A 23,124-nucleotide genomic window follows, 5' to 3' on the forward strand; every position below is an offset into this window, starting at 1 on the left:
TTGAGAGCGGGCCTACTCTGAGTGCGGCCTACCCGCTTTGACGACGCTTTGTAAGCCTGTTTGCTTATAATGCATTTGTTATTTATTTTACTTTTGACTTATTTCGGTTTGGTACCTTATTGTCCGAACCGGAGAAGAAGGGAGTGATAATATTGCCGTCATGGCGAATGCACCCTCTCGTAGGGATTAACCAGGAAGCATGCGTTTGTGTGTGTTCCTCCTGTCGGAGTTCCCGTCGAGGATATTATCCTCGCGGTGGGGAATATAATTGTGTTGGGAATATGTTCGTTGGGATGAGACTATTAAATATGTAGAATATATTGGGAATATATTCGTGCCGCATCGCGTATGAATCAGAAAGTGGTTGTTTTTGTTTCTGACGTTTCACTCGTCCATGAGGTCACGAGTATGGGGCTTACCACGGAAAGTGGTCATTTTATCATGGCGTCACCGTTGATAACCCCCGCTACAAGAGTAGTAATATCTAATGCTCCACCTTTCATATCTCATGATAAGATCCTGTCCGTGTTTTCCTGTTATGGGAAATTGGTTTCCAGAATGTCTACGATTCCTCTCGGTTGTCAGAACGATCATGTAAAACATGTAATGAGTTTCTGAAGGCAGGTTTATATGGTCCTACCAGACCGTGGGGAAGATACGGGACTCAACATCTCGTTTAAAATTAATTTTGAGGACATTAATTATCAAATCTTCGCATCGTCCGCTACCTTAAAGTGCTTCCAGTGCAGAGCATTCGGACATTTAAAATGCTTTTGTCCCAAAGCCTCGTGCACAAGATGTGGTAAAACAGATCGCACGTACGCAGGGTATAAGGAGATTATCGATCCTCTTCTAGTTAACGTGCCTAATGAGAAAGAGGTTACCATAACGCCACCAAGTAACCTTCCTAATGTGGAGGAAACTAGTGTTTCAACTAATAATGACATCACTCTTTCTTATCAAACTGCGGTCATGGATTCAGACATGAAATCGGCTACGAGTAAACGAAGAGCTCCCGATGAATCATCAGGTGCTGTTCAAAAGGTTGTGCTCGATATGGAGACTTTCACCGCAAATACGATCCAGGTTTCTGCTGGAATACCTTCGCAGAATGTTGAAGAAACTAATGAAACGGATCCCCCCCCCCCGAAAAGTGCAATGAGTTTCAAACGGTAAAAGAGTGTGCATCCATGACTCGCACGGATGAGGTCGATGATGTAATTAAAACTGTTAATGGATCCGAGAATGATACACTATCAATCCAAACACGTGAAACCAGCAAACCCAAGATGATTACACCCATTTAGTTAATGAACGTGTAAATGTGAAGCCACAGGAGTGTGGAAGAAAAGATTTAAATGTTTTCGAGAAAGATGGTGGACAGTGTGCTGATGTTCCCCAAACCCAACACTCTGAGGACCACCCAGATGCTGGATTAACGGCTCCCAAAACAAAAATAGCTGGGAATATTGACCCAGCTATTTTTCCCAGCATTGCCCCGGTGGAGCAATGTCCGATTCAACCGAATCAGATGAAGAGATGGACATGACTCTGTTGTCACAGCCAATATCAGATCAGCCCCAAATCCCTCCACACCTCGTTCTCTCGTTTCCTAATGAAACTTAAAGACAACGGAATGTTGTGATAATTGATCACTTTCCCAATCTGGCTCCTTTTATTTAGACTGCTAAACACGTCCTAAAAAAACTCCGAAGAACTTAATCTTACAAAATCACAGTTTCTTCGACTAAAGAAAATGATAAAGGCAAAGGCTGAGTATTCTCAGCATCAAACAAAAACTACTACCAAATGATGAAAACGCTCACTTTCGCAACACTTAATATAAATGGTGGTGGTGGTGCTAACCACATCCGCCAGACCCAAGTTAATAATTTATTTAAACGGAAGCAATTTGATGTGATCCTCTTACAGGAAACTCACATCACTCATAAGGTTGAACATGACTGGTGCAGCATTTTTAAAGGTAAATGTTTCTTTTGCAACATGTCTTCCCTATCAGCTGGAGTTGTTTTTTTGTTAAAACCAGGACTCGCAGCTGAATCTTTCCTCTTTCAGGAGGTGATAAAGGGCCGTTTTGTTTCCCTGGAACTGGTGATTAATCACTTAAATTTTTTATCATTTTTAATGTATATGCACCAAGTGAGATGTCTGACCGAAAAACTTTCTTCTCTGTAGTGATAAACCATTTAAAATTGTTTGATATCAATCAGTGTATCTGCATAGGGGGTGATTTTAATTGTACGTTTGAGCCCAAAATTGGACAGAAACTCACCGGAACCACATCCCGAAGCCCATGGTGATTTCTCCCGTTTTCTTTCCGTCACCGGTTTCTATGATGTATGGCGCTTGATGCACCCAATTGATCAACAGTATACATGGTGTCGATGCTCCAATCGTCATGTGTTCTTAGCGAGGCTTGACCGCTGGTACATCATGCCATGCTTAAAGAATGTTGTAGCCTCATCAAATATTTTCCCCTCCATCTTCTCTGACCACCACATGGTCACTGTGGGTCTATCCTGTCCCCAATTCCATCATAGAAGTGCTTATTGGAAATTTAATACGAGTTCTCTGGATGATGCCACTTTTAAATGAAGCTTTTCACAATCTCTGGATAGCGCAAGCATAAACAAAGCCTTATTTTCCATTCTAGTATTGTCTGGTGGGACAATCTAGAAACCCAGATACGGTTGTTTTCTCAACAGTTTAATTAATACAAGACTCATAAAAGTCAAATCGCATTAGCCTAGTTTGAAACCCAAATTCTAAAGCTGGAGAACAAACTTGCAAAACAAGAAAATGAGACAAATTATAAATTGCTACTAGAAAAAAAGGACTCAGCTTAGAGAGTTATTGCAGGAAAGGCTGCTGGGTCATTAGTTCGGCTCAGAATACAAAATCTAAAAGTAACGGATTGCCCGAGTAAATTCTTTTTCCACCTTGAAGCTGAAACCAAGCCATCTCGGCTTATTTTATCAGTTTTGGACCCCAGTGAAAATGTAATCACAAATTATCACGAGGTTAAAAAATACCATCAGAAAGTTCTATTCAGAACTATTCTCAAAAAAAATGTTTATGAGGATAAGATGAACCTCTTTACCTCCCATCTCCCATCCCTGACTGAGACTCAGCGTCTTGAGCTGGAGGTGCCGTTAACCCTCGCAGAACCAGAACGAGCCCTGGGTGAAATGAACTCTGGAAAGGCACCCGGAATTGATGGCATACCTGCAGAATTCTATCGGGAATTTTGGGACCTTGTAGGTCCGGAACTCTTGAACATAATCCATGAATCTTTGCGATCCGGGGTAATGCCATCAAGTCTCCAGAGAGCAGTGGTGAGTCTCCTCCCAAAGTCGGGTGATCTCCGACGGATGGAAAACTGGTCTCATTGCTGTCTACTGACTATAAACTCTTTTCAAAAGCGATGGCAAATCGTCTGAAGAAAGTCATTGGCAATCTTGTCCGACCTGATCAGACTTTCTGCATCCCCGGTCGTTCCATTTATGACAATATTTTCTTGGTTCGGGATCTAATGTGTGTATGTTTTGATCGAAATGATTTTGGTATATTCGTTTTAGACTTGGAAAAGCTTTTGATAGTATTGATCATGTTTTCTTGTGGCGGATCCTCGAAGCATATGGATTTGGGGTGAATTTCAGAGCTTTCATAGCTTTATTGTACACTGACATATTTAGTATTCTGAAGGTTAACAATTAATTGATTTCCCCAAAACAGGTTCAGAGAGGGGTGCGGCAGGGTTGCCCAGTTTCAGGCTTGCTCTTTGCGTTGGCAATAGAACTACTACTTTATTCTCTCAGGGAGAATATCTCTGGTGTAAATTGCTTTCCAAGGAGTCCTTCGTTGAAGATACCTGCTTATGCTGATGATGTCTGCGTCATCATCATAAACAACCAAGACATCGCTGTCCTCACAGAATCCCTGAGAACTTTTTTCTTGGCTTCTTCCCTAAAAGTTAATTGGAAGAAAAGTAAGGCACTGTGGGTGCCATACCTTAAAAAATAGCCTTCCTGTCGTGACACCTCCACCACCACTTCCGGAAAACCTAGAATGGACGACAGAAGGTGTGGCATATCTTGGTGTTTTCCTGGGTTCCACACAATTAATGAAAAAGTACTGGGAAGACATGATTGAAGAAATAAGGAAGAAATTGAACAGGGGGAGAAGAGCCCTGCCACATCTCTCATTTAAAGGCCGTATATTGGTGGCCAATAAATTGGTTGCTGCAGCTCCATGGCATAAATATATTTGCCTGCAACCACCAGAAGTACTGCTGGGCACGATCCAGGCAAAATTGGTGGACTTTTTTTTGGGAGGTCATCATTGGCTGCGGCCAAATGTAATATGCCATACTTTGTCTGACGGAGGTCAAAACCTAGTCCATGTGATGTCCCGCATCATGGCTTTTCGCTTGTCCTCCGTTAAACACTTCCTATATGCTGAACACCTGCCAAACCACCCCTTGGCTTGTCACATTTTGCAACAGGCGGGCAGTTTTGGCTATGGTATCGAAATATTCCTGACACACCTCAAGGATGTGGATACATCAGTTTTCCCCTTAATTTATCAGAGCCTTCTCAATGCCTGGAAAGGACTATCTGTGAGTCGCAAAGGAGACTCATACTCCCCAAGGATGTATGAAGTTGAGCTGCAATTTTTTAACCCTCTCTTTCCTGATATATTCAGGAGTCGTGAATTGTGCCAGCGGTTCAATGAAGCGGGCATAAACAAAGTCTGGCACCTACGGCCAAACTCTGGTGTAGGGTGGAAGACGAGAAAATGTCAACTTCAACAGGGATTCGATCCAAGAGGACACTTGGACTAATCATGAGGAAGGTTGTCCAAAAAAATCATCAGTTACGACTATTATGGACTCCGGGCGCTCGTGTTCATCCTGAAGAACCCCATTTCCCAAAGCTACTCTTTGAGTGTTCTCCCAGAGATCTCCCCCCTGTTGGCACAGGGACAAATGAACTTCATACTGCCACCAGCAAGAACCTGTACAAGTCATGTTTGAAGAAAATTATCGGTGTGTCACCACGAAATGGAGTGTCACATTCGAAGAGGCGACTTCCTGCCGGTCCTCCCTCTGAACCTGTATGGGAATCAATGTATTGTAAACCAATTGCCAAAAGAACGGGAGATCTCCAGTGGCGCCTTGCCCACTGGATTATCCCATGTAACACATGTCAGGAACTTTGCCCCAATATCCGCATGCTGCCAATTTTGTTCTGTAAACGAGGACGTGTTTCATTTTTTTATTGACTGTGAAAGACTTTTTCCATTATTTCATTGGTTAAATTTTGTTTCTCTCAAAATGAATTTCACGTTTAATTTTCGATAATTTATTTTTGGGTTCAAAAAAGAATGCCAACATGCCAAAAAGTATGAACTGCTATGTTTTTTTGTTGGTACAGCAAAGCTTGCTATATATCTATCGAGAAAGGAGAAGAGAAATGGTAAACCACTTCAACAATGCAATGCAATGTCATTTTTTAGTGCACTTGTTTCCGCAAGGTTAAAACTTGAATTTAAATTTTCCAAAACAATGGATATTGTTGATGATTTTGTGGGAAAATGGTGCTTGGAGGGTGTTTGCGAGGTTCATGAAAATGATTTGGTATTATTTGTTTGAGATGATTCCTATAATGATGTAACCTGTTTTGATTTTGTAGTTATTGCTATTTATTTTTCTGCTTTACTTTTCTTAGATTTCAAATGACCATTTGTTGGGTTTTTTTCTCTCACTTTAATCCTTTTTCTCTCTTTCGTTTTCTGACTTGTTATTTGTACATTCATATATTTTATACTTTTGTAATAAAAGGACTCCAAAAGTCCCTGCCTCTATCTCTCCTCGCACCCCTCCCTCCCACAGTGTATAACAACGTTTGGTGAGGCGCCGCTCTCCCCACCTTCCCCCCTTCCTAGCTTCCCCTCCCCTCCATTCCCTCCATCCTCACTCCTCCCCTCCTTCCGTCCTCTCCTCTACCCTCTCTCTTTCTCCCGTCCTCTCCCTTCCCCCACTCCCTCTTCTCTCCCTTCCCCCCTCCATTTTCTCTCCCCTCCCCCTCCCTCTGCTCTCTGCTCTCCCCTCCCACCTTCTCTCTCCCTTTAATAACTGTCAACGAACCGATGGGTTGTATTTGCGAGTATGCAATAACATGTAATGTTACATGACATATGCATGTCAGCGCATACAGACAAGTTTATTATTTGGACAACTAGTATTACATTCATAACAGAGGAGATTGCCCATTACAAAAGTATATGATCATAACATCTGAATATGTGAAGAGATTGCCCTGATTCTACTTGAAATGTGATCGCCAATATGTGACTTCAGAAAAGATGCAATCTGCCCCAGATTGCTCAGCGCGCATACACAGAAACCCACTGGTAACGAAGTAAATCGGGGCAGCCTGGACGTATTTCATGCCTGCCAGATAAGGATTGCAGAGTGAAACGACTTAAAAAAAAACTTTTTTAAAGTTGAAAGTACTTGTAAGCATAGCTGCAAGAAAGGAGTGTGCCACTGCACAACAAAACAGTTGGAGAACTTCCTGATCAACTCATCCAAAAAGGAGATATGTTACAGTTTGTATTGCAAAAAAAAAACCCTGGCGATGTGCATCCATGAAAGGCAGAAGGTTCGTAGATGCGTATGTATTCCAACCAAACCTTCGTGCTTCTGAACACCAATAAGAAAGTCATTCCTGGGGCTTGCCGATGCCCAGGGTAAGTTTAAAATGATATTTACTTTCAATTATGTTCTGGAGGGAGGGGAGAGAGTGGGAATGGGAGTTGCATGGGCAGTGAGGGCTGTTATAAATAGGTTTTTGTTTGGTTCTGGGGCCACAAGAGAAAATGTACTCAATTTTTGCATCGATTGATGAAAGGGGTGTGGTGTGGTGTGGTGTGGGTGTTATAACCACGGCTGTTGCGAGCTAACTGTATTCACAGGAAATTATAAGAGCCCGACTCCTCTCTTCCTTTCTCTCATGGCACATTGATTACCATTTAAGTTACTTACTTCTTAGTTCTGATTCTGCTTGAATCGTTTGAACAGCAACAGAATTATTCTCAATTCACCGCACACAGAAACAATTTGTTGTTGGCACTCCATTCCGCACGACAATTTTTTGCTTCCCGTATTTTCCTTCTTTCTCGATTACGAGGGAAACAAAACGATGCATCTTCTTTCCTTTGTCTGATCGATTGGAACAGCCACATGCTGACTAGCACGACATCTTTTACACCACAAAACCGACTTCAGAATGAAAAATTATAATGATGAAATGGAAATAAGACGAAGACTCCACATAGATGCGCACAATTTAGCGCTTGGCTCGGCAAAGATGGGTAACAAGATGGCGCCTTGTGGTCATGTGGTCACGTATCCCCCAATCACGATAGTTTCTGCCTAAACCGAGTTCACAAAACTGGTATTCTATGGCAGTGGGTGGAGGTGCCACCCAGTGGCACTGGGATGGATAAAGTAACATCATAAAGCAGGAGATTGACTCCAATATGATGCAGCGAGTTTGTGAGGCTTTATGAATGTGGGTCCACAGGAAGACAGGACGTCTCCGAATCCCAAGGAAGGGGTTCCCATCCATCCATCCATTGGGACCATACTATGTGCAGAGTGTTGGTGCTGCCTAAGCAGTCTCCTTGGCTATTGGACACAATCCTGAATGGGTCGCCATCCACTTTTGGTAGCAGATGCAAAAAGGTGCAAAAAAGTGACGCCCTTAAATACGGACCTATTACCTTACTTCCAATCATCAGCAAGGTCATGGAATCCATCATCACAGCAGTTGATATGCAATCCTTCCTTTTCTCTAATTGCCTCATCCCAGATCACCAAATCAGATTCAGACCAGGTCATTCGTCGTTGAACATGCTGCTCCAAATCTCCCAACAATGGTTGGAGGCCATCAATGTCAGTCATGAGATCAAGGCCATCTCTCTTGACATATCTTGAGCTTTCAATACAGTACGGCATCTTGAGTTGATCCCCAAACTCTGTCCATGGCATCCAAGACCAAGTCCACACATGGCTCACCGACTCCCTCCCCTCTCATAGCCAACATGTGGCTCTCAAAGGAATCCCTTCATCTCAACGGAAGCTCACCTCCACTCATTCGTTCCTCTTTTATCACACCTGTGAAACCAACTTCCACATTCTCTTCAATCTCATTCTTCCCTTCAAGTTTTCAAGGCAGCTGTTCAGCAGCAACAAACCATCTCTCACAGCCTCACCACACCCTCCCTACCCCCCCTCCCCCCGAAAAAAAATTGCTTCTGTATCCATCTTGTTCACCCCTTGCATTCTTTCCTACCCCTCATCTCTACCCACATCCCTTGTTTGTCCGTCTCCATTTATTTTGTTCCTCAGCCCTGGTGTTGTCTCCCCCCCCCCATCTCTTTCTGCTGTTCCTTTCATGTTTGGTCCTGATCCATTCTGTGTTCCAGCACTTCTAAGAGCCTCATCTCTGTATTTAAAAAACAAAACAAAGAACAACCATCTAATCTTACAGAATGTAATATTTCATACTTATCACAGATATTTACTTTCTGGCTAATCCTCTTTGTTAACTGCATGTCCAACTGAGTGCCGAAGAAGTAAACTGGGCTATTCCACATCAGGTGTCAAATTGAATTACATGCTCTCGAATATTATTTCAATTTCAGCTTATCTCTGTGTACGGCGGTTTTAAACCAATTGTTTGAGGCCGATACGGATCTTTATTCAATGGGATTTGAAAGGCATTGTTAACTGGAACCTGAACTTTGAACACGATATTGTTTCTTCTTTTTTTATGAGCTTCAACATCTCAAAAACAAATGATAAATAACCTCTATCTTGACACTTTTTTAAAAGAATCTCTCACATCCCTCTGTCAAGTTCTCATACTGCCTCGGTGCCACTGACATTGTTTGAAATCTCATGAATATGATGCCACATGGAACCTTCAGAGCACATTCATTAATGTGTGTGTGTGTGTGTGTGTGTGTGTGTGTGTGTGTGTGTGTGTGTGTGTGTACCAGGATGCAGCAATGAAAGAAGGGCTTCCTCTACAGTCAGAGGATACATGTTGCATTTAATGACTTATTATCCTCAATTCAACAAACTTTTCTGCCTCCGTCTCTTTGTACAATTGAGTGTGTTCCTTAACATACGAGTGGAATGAGGTTTTTAAAATTTGCAGAACCATGACAACGTAAATAGGATAAACCAGGCTATTCTCGTCACTGCGGGATGAAGGTAACTCGTGTTGAAGGGTGTTTGGCAGACTCGCAGCAATTGCTGAGTACAAGTGAGAGAGAGAGAGAGAGAGAGAGAGAGAGAGAGAGAGAGAGAGAGAGAGAGAGAGAGAGAGAGAGAGAGAGAGAGAGAGAGAGAGAGAGAGAGAGAGAGAGAGAGAGAGAGAGAGAGAGAGAGAGAGAGAGAGAGAGAGAGAGAGAGAGAGAGAGAGAGAGAGAGAGAGAGAGAGAGAGAGAGAGAGAGAGAGAGAGAGAGAGAGAGAGAGAGAGAGAGAGAGAGAGATATAATCCACCCAATCAGTGGAAAACAAATGAGTCATTAATAGAGGATGGTAGTGCAGAGAATAAGGCTGGTGGGCATGTGTGAAGGCCCAGTCACACCTTGACGTTTTAGCCAGCTTATGCCAATTTTTGGAAAATTTGTCTAAAACGCTGGTACACGTCGAATACGTTATGGGAAAGATTTGATAACATTGAGAGCACGCTGAAAAACACTGCCATACGTCGTTGTACGCTGGCTTTAAACGTTGTACTTTTCGGTTGTCCTCAAATTTTCCATGCTTGAAATTTTAAGACTTATGCCAGCGTATGACTCGCACGTTCCGCATAACGCTGGCCATTAGTTGTAGGCACGTCACGCGATCGTTGACACACGTCGACACACATTATTGTAAGTTACTCATAAGTCGAAACACGTCGAGGTAATGTTTAGCGTTCCCGAAACTTATTTCTAACCTATGAGTAACGTGTTGTACTCACGTTACGCGATCGGTGACACACAGACACACGTTACTTGTAAGGTGCTCATAAGTCAAAACACATCAAGGTAATGGTTAGCGTCAGTGTTCCAGACTCCCTGGTTTTATTTTTTTTTTCTTCCTTCCTTCGGTATGATGGTGATTTTGACACTTCGATTTCTCGTGCGGTTATAATATAATATAATTAATAGGCTGCCGCTCAACGATTTAAATCATAACCACACTGTACACTGAACACCGTCATACCGAAGAAAACAAAAACAAAAAAAAACCGGGAGTCTGGAACACTGACGCTAACCATTACCTTGACGTGTTTCGACTTATGAGCACCTTACAAGTAACTTTTGTCGACGTGTGTCAACGATCGCATATCGTGCGTACAACTTATTCCCATCGCATGCGGAGCATGTCATACGGCAAGTACGTCATAAAATTTTCAACATGTTTAAAATTACAAGACGTACTCCACCTTCTACGACGTATGATAGCGTACTTTAAGGCCCGGTCACACCTTGACGTTTTAGCCAGCGATGGCAACGTATTAAAATGTATCTAAAACGCTGGCTTACGTTGAACTTTTGATGTTTTTTTTTAAAGATTCGGACGTATTCATAGCGACTTGGTCTTATGTATAACGCATTGGTAACGGTCACAGAACGTTTCGTTGTGTTATAGATAACTTATACCAACGAATGCTGAACCTGTTGGCGGCCTACACAACCGATGCCCAACGATAGTCTAACTCAGGCATAGCGCGTTGCACGCATCGCCGACGATGTCGTGACATAGCCTATTAAAAGGCTGACGCACAACGATTCGAATCATAACTGCCGTAGAAATGGAAGTGACAACATCGCGGTCACACCTTGGCGATCTTGCCAGCATATGCCGACCTAAGAAAAATGTGTCTAAAACGTTGGGGCACGTCAAATACGGTATGAGTAAGTTTGGTATACGTGAGTAGAACGCTAAAGTACGCTATCATACGTCGTAGTAAGTAGAGTACGTCAAGAAATTTTAAACATGTTCAAAATTTTACGACGTACTCGGCGTATGACACACGTTCCGCATGCGATGGGGATAAGTTTTACACACAATATGTGGACGGTTACACACGTCCACAAAGGGTACTTATAAGCTACTCATCAGTCGAAACACGTCGCGGTAATGTATTTTTTATGCGAAACTTATTTCTAACTTATGTTTGACGTGCTTTGAACCAATTCTGTACGTAGTCCCAACACACATCGACGTATGTAGACGTATTCCAATGACGTCTTCCGGTCGACAAAAAAAATAAATGATCGTGTTTCTAGCTTACAACTGCCATATAAAGACGTGTTCCCAGCGGTTTTGGGAATTGGTATATAAAAATGGTGTTCATAAAAGGGGAACCCAACAGTGTTTTCGAGTCCTTTTTGAGTCGATGTCCATGTCAGCAGTAACAGTATCAGTATCAGTATTAGTATTAGTATTAGTATTAGTAGTAGTTTGTTCATGTTGGCAGTAGTAGGTGAGTGTGAGGGGGAGGGTGTGGGTTATGATGGATCGTCCTTGCGTTTAACGATTTAACGATTTAAATGATAAACTCAACGATTTAAATGGCTGCATCTCCACTATTGAAAGTAGACGCTTGCGCTCAACAATTGGATTTTTTTTACACTCAACGACATTTAAACGGTACCACTCAGCTATTTCATTGTTTACAATGAACGATTTAAATTGCTGTCACTCGCCTTTGTTTTTTTTTTTTTGTTTTTTTTTTTGACGCTGGGGTTTGGAAATTTGAAGCGTTTCTTCTGAACGTGTTAAAACGCTCAAACTCGACTATTTTAAATAGACGCTGCCGATGGACAATTGGAATCATAGCCAAGCTCGACATCGAAGTGTGAACATCCTCGTCATGCCGAAGAAAAGTTTGAAGAATGCTGCAAATAAGTGTCCTGGCCGTGGCCGTGGACGCTGACGCAAGGACGATCCATTATACCGACGTCTTTCAGCCTATGAGTAACTTAAAAGTAACGTCTATCGATGTGTGGCAACGATCGCGTAACGTGCCAACAACACATTAATCATAGGTTGGAAATAAGTTTCGGGTACGCTAAACATTACCTCGGCGTGTCTCAACTTATGATTAACTTACCAGTAGCATGTGTTGACGTCTGTCAACGATCGCAGACCGTGCATACAACTTGTGGCCAGCGTAGCAGAACGTGTGAGTCATACGCCGGCATACGTCGTGAAATTTCAAGCATGAAAAAATTTGAGGACAACCAAAAAGTACAACGTTTAAAGCCAGCGTACAACGACGTATGGCAGCGTTTTTCAGCGTGCTCTCAATGTTATCAAAACTTACCCATAACGTATTCAACGTGTGCCAGCGTTTTAGAAAAAAACATTCAAAAATCGGCATACGTTGGCTAAAACGTCAAGGTGTGACCGGGCCTTTAGCGTTCTATTCATGCATACCAAACTTACCCATACCGTATTCGACGTGCGCCAACGTTTTAGACGCATTTTTCAGAGGTCGGCATAAGCTGGCAAGATCGCCAAGGTGTGACTGCGATGTTGACACTTCCATTTCTGCGGCGGTTATGATTTGAATCGTTGTGCGGCAGCCTTTTCATAACCTGCGCCACGTCATCGTCGGCGATGCGTGCAGCGTGCTTGCCTAAGTTAGACTATCGTTGGGCATAGGTTGTGAACGCCGACAACAGGTTCAGCATTCGTTGGTATAAGTTATCTATAACACAACGAAACGTTCTGTGTCCGTTACTAATATGTTGTGCATACGACCAAGTTGTTATGAATACGTCCGAATCTTTAAAAAAAAAAAACATCAAAAGTTCAACGTAAGCCAGCGTTTTACATACATTTTAATACGTTGCCATTGATGGCTAAAACGTCAAGGTGTGACTGGGCCTTGAGGGGTGGTGGGCGTTGGATGGGGATGGGAAGGTGGTCAGGATCATAGTTTTTGTTCGTAATTGGGTATTGGATATGTGGACTCTTACATGATGTCACAAGGATACAAAAATAGTGTTTTGTGTTTTTAGATGGGTCGGAGTGGGAGATATTGATAGAATATTGGATGGTGTTTTGTTGGGTTGTGGGCTGGAAACATTGTTGGTGGTGTATGTGGGGGAAGTGTGGGTGGGGAGGGGGGGGGGAGAGATAGTGATGTGGAAAGGGTCTATTCAGAACATGTGAAATGTGAAGAAGTATGAGTTTTTAGGGGAGAATGTAAAGAATTTGGGATGTGAAGTGTTTTTCTTTTCAGGGATTCTACCAAGGCTGGGAGTCGGTGCAGATTTTGTTGTGGAGTGACGGATGTTAATCAGCGGTTGGAGGGGTAGAAAAGGAAGGAGGCGTTTGGATTCGTGACTACGTGTGGATCCTTACATGGTCATAATGTATATGCAGACAGCGAGCAGGGTGCTCAAGAGAAGCTAGGTGGCGAGATTGGTAGTGGTTCTGAAGAAATTCAAACTTTTTTTAAGACTATGGGCTGAGGATGTGGTTGGAGGGTTGGGGCAACAGGAGATGGTTAATGGAGGGGAAATGTCGGAGATATTTTCTACGAATACCAGGAGCTTGAATGGGAACATGGAAAATCTGGAAGGAAGGGTCGATGGTGAGGGGGTACAACATAGTTCAGTTGCGAAAATCGAGTCGTGGCTTTGGGAACAATGCAACTGGAGGATGAGAATTCAATGTTACAGGGTTCATGGGTGTGATATAAAAGAACAAAAGGCAATCTGGATGAAAGACAGTATTGGAGAGAGAGACAGTATTGGAGAGAGAGACAGTATTGGAGAGAGAGACAGTATTGGAGAGAGAGAGAGGAGAGAGGAGAGAGGAGAGAGGAGAGAGGAGAGAGGAGAGAGGAGAGAGGAGAGAGGAGAGAGGAGAGAGGAGAGAGGAGAGAGAGAGAGAGAGAGAGAGGAGAGAGAGAGAGACAGAGGAGAGAGAGAGAGGAGAGAGAGAGAGGAGAGAGACAGAGAGAGAGACAGAGACAGAGACAGAGACAGAGACAGAGACAGAGAGAGAGAGAGAGAGAGAGAGAGAGAGAGAGAGAGAGAGAGAGAGAGAGAGAGAGAGAGAGAGAGAGAGAGAGAGAGAGAGAGAGCAAGAGCGAGAGAGATATGACATTAAGGAGGAATTAATGTAGAAGATTCTGTACGGAAAGAGATTCGGGACTGTAAGCATATCAAGACACTTGAACGATGCTTTTACATGGCCGTATTGTAAGGGAAGAGAGGAGGTTGTTAGCTAAGGCCTTGTCTACACCCGTTAATCCACCCCCAACCCACCTACTTCAAATTTCCTGCTTTTCTTCCTGAAAGTCCCTGTAATGTCCATCTTGTATTCCCCATGTTCCCCATCCCATCCCTCTCCCTTCCACTGATCTCCTAATGTCTCTGTTCCCCACTGTTTTGTCCTTCCCTCTCCCGTCCCTCTTGTCTCATGCCCCCTCCCCCCCCCCTTGCTGTGCGTTGTGTGCTAGCTCTCACACGAGCCTCGACAAGGTATACAAAAACACAAAAAAGATGATGATTTGCATTGTGGCTGGTTAGGGAGCTAACTGGATTGGAAACTCGGAAAGGAAGGTTTATCATTGGTGAAAGGAAGCAAAGAGTGGCCGTCAGTGGGAGCATGTAAGTCGTGAGGGTACCTCAGGGATCAGTCCTAGGACCAGATCAGTAATAGATCAGTAATATTCATAATTTCCATCAACGATTTCATTTGTCTGGTTAAGAGTCTCTTTTATAAATTTGCAGATGACGCAAAGCTTGGAGGTAAAGTATATTTCAGAGAGGGTTGGGGAGGGGCGAGGGAAGTACGGTTGAGGATAAGATTGAGAACATTCAAGGTAATTTAGTGGACTGGGTAAAAGATTGACATATGCAGTTCAACACAAGGAAATGTATGGTGCAGAGGTTGGGTAAGAATAATGAAAATAGCGATGATATAAGGGGCAGACTTGGAGCGTGTGACTCAGGAGAATGATCTGATGGTGGTAATAGATACGGTGGGGAAGAGGGAGGATGGGGGGGGAGCAGACTGCAGCACCATGCAGCTGTATGTAAAGTTAACAGGGTTTTAAGTTGTATTTTCAGGGTATAGATTATAACTAAGAAGAGGTAGTGTTAACACTGTATAGAAATTTAATGAGGCCTCACCTAGATCTAAAATTATTACCTCCACTACCGAAGGTGAAGGAGGTTATGTTGTGTGTGTGTGTGTGTGTGTGTGTGTGTGTGTGTGTATGTGTGTGTGTGTGTTTTTAGATATCTCAAAAAATTGTGGACGGATCCGGTTGAAGTTTTATGGACAGGCTGGGTTTGTGACAAGGATGAACTCATTATATTTTGGTGAAGATCCGGATCCACATCCAACTACGAGAATTTTTAAAGTGATTTTTCACCATTGAGTAACAGGACCAAAATTTATATGCAGCATGATATCTCAAAAAGTTGTCGACAAGTTGGGTGTGTGACCACGACGAATTGATTCGATCTTGGTGAACATCCGAATCCGGATCTGGATATGAGAATTATTTAATTTTAAAGTGATTCTTCACCATTGAGAGATGGGGCCAAAAACGATATAGTACTTTATAGCATGATATTTAAAAAATATATTGGGCCTGATATGTTCTTGCGGATCAGGCATGATGTGGCGGAGGCATGCACTCTACCGGGTGCCCTTCGAGTTTAAAAGTGTTTTTCTGTTGTCATTACTGTCGGACTGTACATCATTTTATGCAGTTAACTACAGCCATTTCGGTGGGATTGGCTCTCGGACAATTGTGGAGCAGCTGCCCCACACCTACCAGAATGAATGACAAGCTTGGTCTCACAACCACTTGTTTTCCTTTATATCACTATATGTAGTTAAGCAATTATGTCTACTTTTCATGGAATCCTTTCAAGTTGTGAAAATTACGAGTGGACTACAAAATGCAGTAGATTCGTGTTGAAACCAATTCCTTAGCTTCAAATAAAAACCAATTAAAATTGGCTGTTTGTAAAGAATAAAAACAAGTAGCGGTACATTCAAAGTAAACCACCCCCATGCCAAATAAATAACAAATCCTCCAGCGCACGACATCGCGGGGCACCTTCGGCGCCCAGCATTGCCGCCTTGCAGCACATGAAGTCAAAATTTGAAGGGAGTGGTGTACAATAGTTGATTAATTGCATAATTAAAATAAATAAATAATAATCATAAAATAACTAATTTCTCATTCAATTGCCGAATAGCATACCTTAAGCCACCACTGTTTCATCTGAATGTGTAACTTTTTGAAAATTAAGTAATTAATCAAAAAAATGAATAATTCATCAATTAATTGATTAATCAATAAATCAAAAATACCATTTATAGCCAAATCACCTGGTCACTGTCATGCCCAAATATCACCTTCTTAGCTCAAAATATGCTTGAGATATTGCCAAAATGAGAAATCAAATAAAGTAATTAATAAATCGATAATAATTAAGTAATTAAGCAATTAATTGATTAATCAAACAATAAAAAATAGCATTTTTGCCAAAGCACATCTTCACTTTTGTCCCCAAATTTCAGCTTCCGAGCTCAAAGGATGGCCGAGATATTGCCCGGACAAACAAGAAAGAAAACAATTAATTGATTAATTGATTAATCAGTAAATCAAAAATATTCTTTATAGCCAAATCACTTGGTCACTGTCATGTCCGAATATCAGCTTCCTCGCTCAAAAGGTGCCTGAGATATTGCCAGGATGAGAAATAAAATAAATAAGTAATGAATAAATAGACAATAATTAAATAATTAAAGCCTAAGTCACATTTGCTCCAGGGTGAGGATACGGCGGCCGTACGCCTTCTGAATTGACAGAAACGTGCGGCGGCCGCAGAGTTTCTGCGGTGGCCTCAAGGTGGCCCTACGCCATATGGCTATCTTTTACAGGCCGTAGGGTCGCCGTGGAATTATAGCGTGGAGTTATAACTTTTTTCATTTCTACGCTACTCAGACAAACAAACAAACAAACAAACAAGAAAAAGGAGTGAAAACGGAGTCCTCCCTTCCTTCGATGCCCGGCGATGGCGTCATGCATCGCCTAGATATGGAATTGGGAAGGAGCGGTACACAAGAAGAACAAGAAGAATTTCAATCAGGCTATTTTGAGTTGGCCAGCTTTGTAGCTCAGCGATGCTGTCCAAAAGATTAATGAGTGTTATTCCTTTATCGATTGATAAGCTTGGTTGATCTTAGTAGACTTTTTTTTGAACATTTGTGTTGTATTAAACCAATGGAGTGTCCATGCCATCCCTTCATAGGAAGTCTAGCGATTTCCTGACATTTCAAGTGGTGATTACGATGCTTCCTCCCTCTGTGCTTGTTTGTGATCTACGCTGTGTTATATGCTGAGGACACAAGCAACATTAAGTGGATAATTTTGAGAAAGACGGTTTATTAACCAAACTTGCTGAAGAATTACCTACCACATGTCCAGGCAAGTGGAGTAGTCTGTCGAACCAAAAAGAACATCTGGCGGCCGGTACCACAAGGTAACAACTTCATTTGAATATGTGTGGCTTGGCACAGACTTGGATCTTGCTAAGCCTGCTTCACACAAGATAAATTCGGTTGGTATTCATAGCAAACAAAAGACATGCTGAGCAGGGCTTTATCTCCCCACCCCACAACTCTGCCTATAATTGTACTGAAGTACACCTGAAAATACCGCAATGTAAATAACAGCGTCACTCAGGACCACATTGACAATCCCATTCCTGCAAAAATGTCATTACAAACTCAAACTTCACTGCCATTGAGAAATGAATCTTAAGGCTCAAAGGTGGCCAGGACTGTTTCATCTTGGATCCACACTGCATGTTCCCACGCGGATGGGAGCTTAACCCCACCTTCCTTGGGCATTCCTTGTTGAGATAAGAAAACTAAATTTAAACAAGAACTACCTACTTACCAGTTTGAAAATGCACGTGAAAGTGAGAATGAAATTTCAGGATTGTTTCCGAGAAATGGGTTTGTTTTTTCATGTCACGAAAAAAAAATAGATTAACAATGTTGGAAAAGATTGAAAAGCAACAGGTAGACTTCCTGTAAATTTCATACAGAAACATGGGAGCAACTTTAGACCACACCACGTAGCACAGAGGTTGTACGCTTTTGTTGGGATGGCTCTACAGGAGGGTAACCACTGATGATTGCTGTCGGGAAAGTGCGAGAGAAAATTCCCTTTAGATATTGCTTTTCAATCTGCTGTGTATCTCAAAACACAAGTGTAACCAAACTCAGGACCCATCTGCTACCATTAGTCAGTGGACGTTAAAGATCCCACAGTGTTGTTTCGACAAAGAAGGCGAGTTATCGCTGGAACCCTGGCCAAATACAGAAAAGTATGCTCCAACGTTGAACCAACAGGGGGGGGGGGGCACTGCATCAACAAAGCCATGCCCTCCAGAAATGATGCAATCAGAAATCAAAAGTTGTATACATGGCAAGAAAGGTTATTAACACGTTATGATGATTGACATTTGGCCTCAGTGATCTGTCTTTTAACTCGGATAAGCATACATACAGTCAGACAACTGATTCTCGTACAAGCTATATGGTAATTGGAAAGAAAGCTTGTAGCATAACAATTTGACACCGGTCCATAATTTTAAACATTTTGAAAATCAGACATGAAAAGAGTGACACTTTTTAGATTAAACAAAAAAAAAACGAAGCATATGGGCTGGCAGGATAGCCTCGAGGTATACACACTCGCCTCTGAGCCGTCTAAGCCTGGGTTCAAATCTTGGCCTGGCTATAAACTGGCACCCTGGTGTTTCCGTGCAGGGCGATACATCAATGTGTTTTTCGTCACTCGAATGGACGTTAAACTCGATGGCCCACTTTGTAGAATCATTTTGTGAACGTTGAAGAGTAGTCAAGGTGTACAATTATCTCTCGTTATGATGCACGATTTCCGTAGCAGACACGATAAGAAAGAAAACAGGTCGTGTCACGTGAAAATGTCAACGACAATTGGGTTTGCATGGTGCAAAACTTGCCAAAGTCAGCGAGCTTCAGCTGCCCGTTGTCTCCAATGAGCAAGTTCTGAGGTTTCAAATCTCGGTGCAAAATTCGCTGTTCATGGATGAAGGCCAAAGCTCTGAGCAACTGGAACAAAAAAAGCTATGGGGACAGATGGGTGGAGGGGTGGGTGGGGGGGGCATTGGATTAAAAAAAAAGAAAAGTGTGAGCAAATATTATCAACAGAACAAATGTAGCCCAAATGTAAAGCCCAGGTTTAAATAACACATAACACATCTGGAAATCATTTTCAAATTGCCAAAAATCCATGGGTTGGTTTCATGGTTAAATAACAAGAACAAAACTGCCAGCACTAGATTCAGAAAAACCTCGCCATTCTAACACGACTGTTGTTAAGTAAAAATGGTCACATTACCTTGGAACAAGCTTACTACTTTGAAATTTATGAAGCACGTAAATGTGAAACGACAATTTTCTTATGGCAAGGAACATGGTGCATGAGCAGATCTGTGCTTCGCTGCACATTTATATTGAAATAAACAACCATCGTAGAATAACTCGGCTGAAGACATATCTTTTTCATTGCGAAATGATGTCCCAATAATCATCAGGAGGCCATAAACTGGACCATGGAACGTTATCTTCCATCGTTGAATAAGTGCTTTCATAAGCCTGGTGTTGGCTTAGTGGTTCGGGTGGTGGCTTGGGATCCTAGGGTCCTGAGTTCAAGCCCCCGTTGGCCGCTGAATTAATACACACCAGGAGGTTGACTCAGCCTGTCATCCTTCCGAGGTCGGCAAAATGAGTACCAGTGTACTGGTAAGGGGGACACTGCATCAGCGGCATAGCCGCGTCCCAACCAATGATGCAATCAGCAGCAACAGGCTGCACTCGATAGAGACAGAGTGCTTTCATGAGACGTTTTTTTTTAAGGCTCTTCTGATTAAACAGGTGCACAGGCTCCTCCTATTAGGCATGAGCTTAGCAGGACTACAGCCCCCTACATCTCCCGAGGATAGCACAGCAGCCAATACAAAAAACAACAACAGGCATTTTTAAGGCCATTTTACCTGCTCGAGCATGGGTTAGCTTTGCAGCCCCCAAGACAATCTTCTCCACTTCGCCACATTTTCTGCATCTCCCCTTGTTAAGCGCCCTACCCACACTTCTTCCACCACCTTTAACCAAGTCTTTCTCGGTCTTCCCTGTCCTCCACATTCATTTCCATCACACTTCTTACCGAGTCACTTTCATCCTTCCTCAACACATGGACCCAACCATCTGAACCAATTTCTCTTCACAACATCCATCGCAGGCTCTCTTCCCATCATCTTCCGAAAGTCGTCATCATCATATCATCATATCATCATATCATATATCTATATCTCTCTCTCTCTCTCTCTCTCTCTCTCTCTCTCTCTCTCTCTCTCTCTCTCTCTCTCTCTCTCTCTCTCTCTCTCTCTCTCTCTCTCTCTCTCTCTCTCTCTCTCTCTCTCTCTCTCTCTCTCTCTCTCTCTCTCTCTCTCTCTCTCTCTCTCTCTCTCTCTCTCTCTCTACGATATTCTGCACATCCACCGAACCATTCGCATTTCCACCCTTTCCAGCCTTCGTTGCTGCTCTATGTTCATTTCCCATATCTCGCTCCCACAAATCAAAGCACTTCTCACATGTAGCATGCACCGTTAACTTCAACGACACAACCCTCTTCGTCAGCACGCCGCTCAGTTCCTGAAACTTCATCCATGCACATCTCACTCCAGCAACTGTTGCCGAGTCTAATCCACCTTCTCCATTCAGCATGTCTCCAAAGTAACACCTTCCAACTTCACGCCGTCTCCAAGATCCAACTCAACATTTCCTCCATCTGAAACTCCCTCTATGCACACCTCACACTTCAATGTAGCTTCCACACTGGTTAATTACCCTCTCACACCACTACATTTTCGATGAACCCACTCAGCGTACACTGTACAGTACATTGAATGGAGTTCACTCCAACATCCTTCCTGCACAGAGCCCACGGCCACTTCCCAGTCCTTTCCACCTGACCACGTTTTACCACTTACCATCACCTTCGTCCTTTTGATATTCACCTTCAAACATTTTGCCTCCATACATTCATCTTCTCCTTCGGTGCATCCCTACTCTCCGCAATCAACACCAAATCATCTGCATACAGCAGCTCTCACGGTAAACCCTCCTTTGCACTCTGAGCCAGCACCTCCATCACAACTACAAATCGTAGTGGACTTAGTATCGACCGCTGATGCACTCCTACCCTCACCTCAAACTCACGACTGTTCCCGTCCTTCGTCCTTACAGCTGTGCGTGCTCTCTCGTACATTGCCATCACTACTCTGATCAACCATTCCTCCACTCCTAACTTCCTCAATGTCCATGTCACTATTTCACGTGGAACCCAATCAAATGCTTTCTCCAGATCAACAAACCCAAAAAACTTCTTCCTCTTCTCCGTGTACAGTGGAAAATCGATATAACGCTCACCGCTGTGGTCCAAAGCAACTAGGGCGTTATAAATGATACAGCGCTATACTGATGCAGTGAAAAATATTTTATATTACATACAAACCAGAGGCAAAACACGTGGACATGTACGGCTGCCATCTTGGATTGTTGGGGTTGATGACGAAGCGGTCAAGTTATTTTCTTTTCTTTTTTTTAAACAAGAAATAAACACAGGAATTTAATGTATATAGAATATATTTTATTTTTTTATGTACAATCGAACATTACTTACAAAATAAAAAAATACAAAATGTGCATTATCACATAAATCGGTAAAATATTTTACGCTTCCTTAATCACAAAACGGATACGGAATTTATATCTTGAAGAATTCGGAATTTATTTCTTGAAGAAATCGGTGATCTTGGTTGGTTTCATGGATGCTCTTGAGAGTCTTCAGGTGTCATCCAGAAGGATTTTAACCTGGTGTATCTTCAAACGAAGATTGGGGCATTCCTGCTCATCCAAGGACTCCAACCAACGAAGACCATAAAGGAAAGACTGTTCAGCTTTGGAGTGGAGAGGTTGGGGGAGAGGTTCAACTGGTGCCTCTTCTTCTTCCGACTCCTCTTGGGGTTCCTCTTCCTCTCCAGTTGACAGCTGTTCTTCTCTGAGCAGTTCTTCAGTTCATCCAGGTCTCTTTCTTCTTGATCAACCCAGGCCTGGAGAGCATCAAGAGCTGATGTGCCAGGGGCGAGGTTGAGGGCCGTGATGGCAGACCTGCCCACCTCCTCCTTGGAGAACCCATTGAAGTCTTCTTCATTATCAGACTTGGGAGGACCTAGGCCTTTCCTCCAGCAGTTAATGATGGTGTCCTTGGTGACCTTCTCCCAGGCTGGCCCTGCAAACTCCATCGTCTTATTAACGTCCATGGCCTTGAGGAAGACGGTCATCTCTTTCTGCTCCCTGGCCATAGCTTCGCATAATTGATCTTTGTAGAATAGCTTGAAACAGTTGATGACCCCCTGGTCCAAAGGCTGGATCTTGCTGGTGGTGTTCTTGGGCATAAACGAAGCGAAGATCTTCCCATCCTTGGACTTTAAGATGTCTCCTGATGGATGAGATGGGGCGTTGTCAATGAGGAGGATAGCTTTCTCTTCTTGCCTAGGCTTTCTCAGGTGCTTCCGCACAGCAGGGCAGAACCTCTGGAAGAACCAGTCCTTGAAACAAGCTCCTGTCATCCAAGCCTTCCTGGTGTTGGTGTAAATGCAGGGAAGGAGGGATCTGTTGACATGGTGTAGACACCTGGGGTTTAGTGACTTCCCTATGACCAACGGGGTCATCTTCAGAGACCCTGACCTGTTGGCACAGAGAAGGAGGTTGACTTTGTCCTTTGGCTTCTTGTGTCCAGTCTTTCTTGATGGGTTGTCATCCAGGTCCATAGTTCTGTCTGGAGGGGTCTTGCAGTACAGACCAGTTTCATCTGCATTGAAAACCTGGTCTTCTGTGAAGTTGTTGTCTTTGATTAGTTCATTGAAGACAG

General features: G+C 43.0%; 1 protein-coding gene and 1 long non-coding RNA gene across 23 annotated transcripts in view; one reads left to right on the forward strand and one right to left on the reverse strand.

The window, feature by feature from the left end:
* LOC147021613 (cyclin-dependent kinase 14-like) overlaps window positions 1-23,124 on the reverse strand; it is a 369,402-nt gene that overhangs the window by 230,881 nt on the left and 115,397 nt on the right. For all 20 annotated transcript variants that reach the window (XR_015060867.1, XM_085891773.1, XM_085891759.1 and 17 more), the window contains 2 exons: window positions 19,133-19,256; window positions 17,555-17,675 (listed from right to left, as the gene is read on the reverse strand). Coding sequence is in view for 19 of the 20 variants with exons in the window: in XM_085891773.1 (XP_085747899.1) it covers window positions 17,555-17,675; window positions 19,133-19,256 (245 nt within the window). In the remaining variant the exon portion in view is untranslated. The remainder of the gene's footprint in view (window positions 1-17,554; window positions 17,676-19,132; window positions 19,257-23,124) is intronic.
* LOC147021615 (uncharacterized) overlaps window positions 1-23,124 on the forward strand; it is a 147,032-nt gene that overhangs the window by 76,055 nt on the left and 47,853 nt on the right. The gene's annotated exons all lie outside the window — the stretch shown is intronic.

Source organism: Eptatretus burgeri, chromosome 8, assembly GCF_056783735.1.
Source record: "Eptatretus burgeri isolate ZD-2024b chromosome 8, Ebu_testis_v1, whole genome shotgun sequence".
In the NCBI taxonomy this organism is placed as follows: Eukaryota; Metazoa; Chordata; class Myxini; order Myxiniformes; family Myxinidae; genus Eptatretus; species Eptatretus burgeri.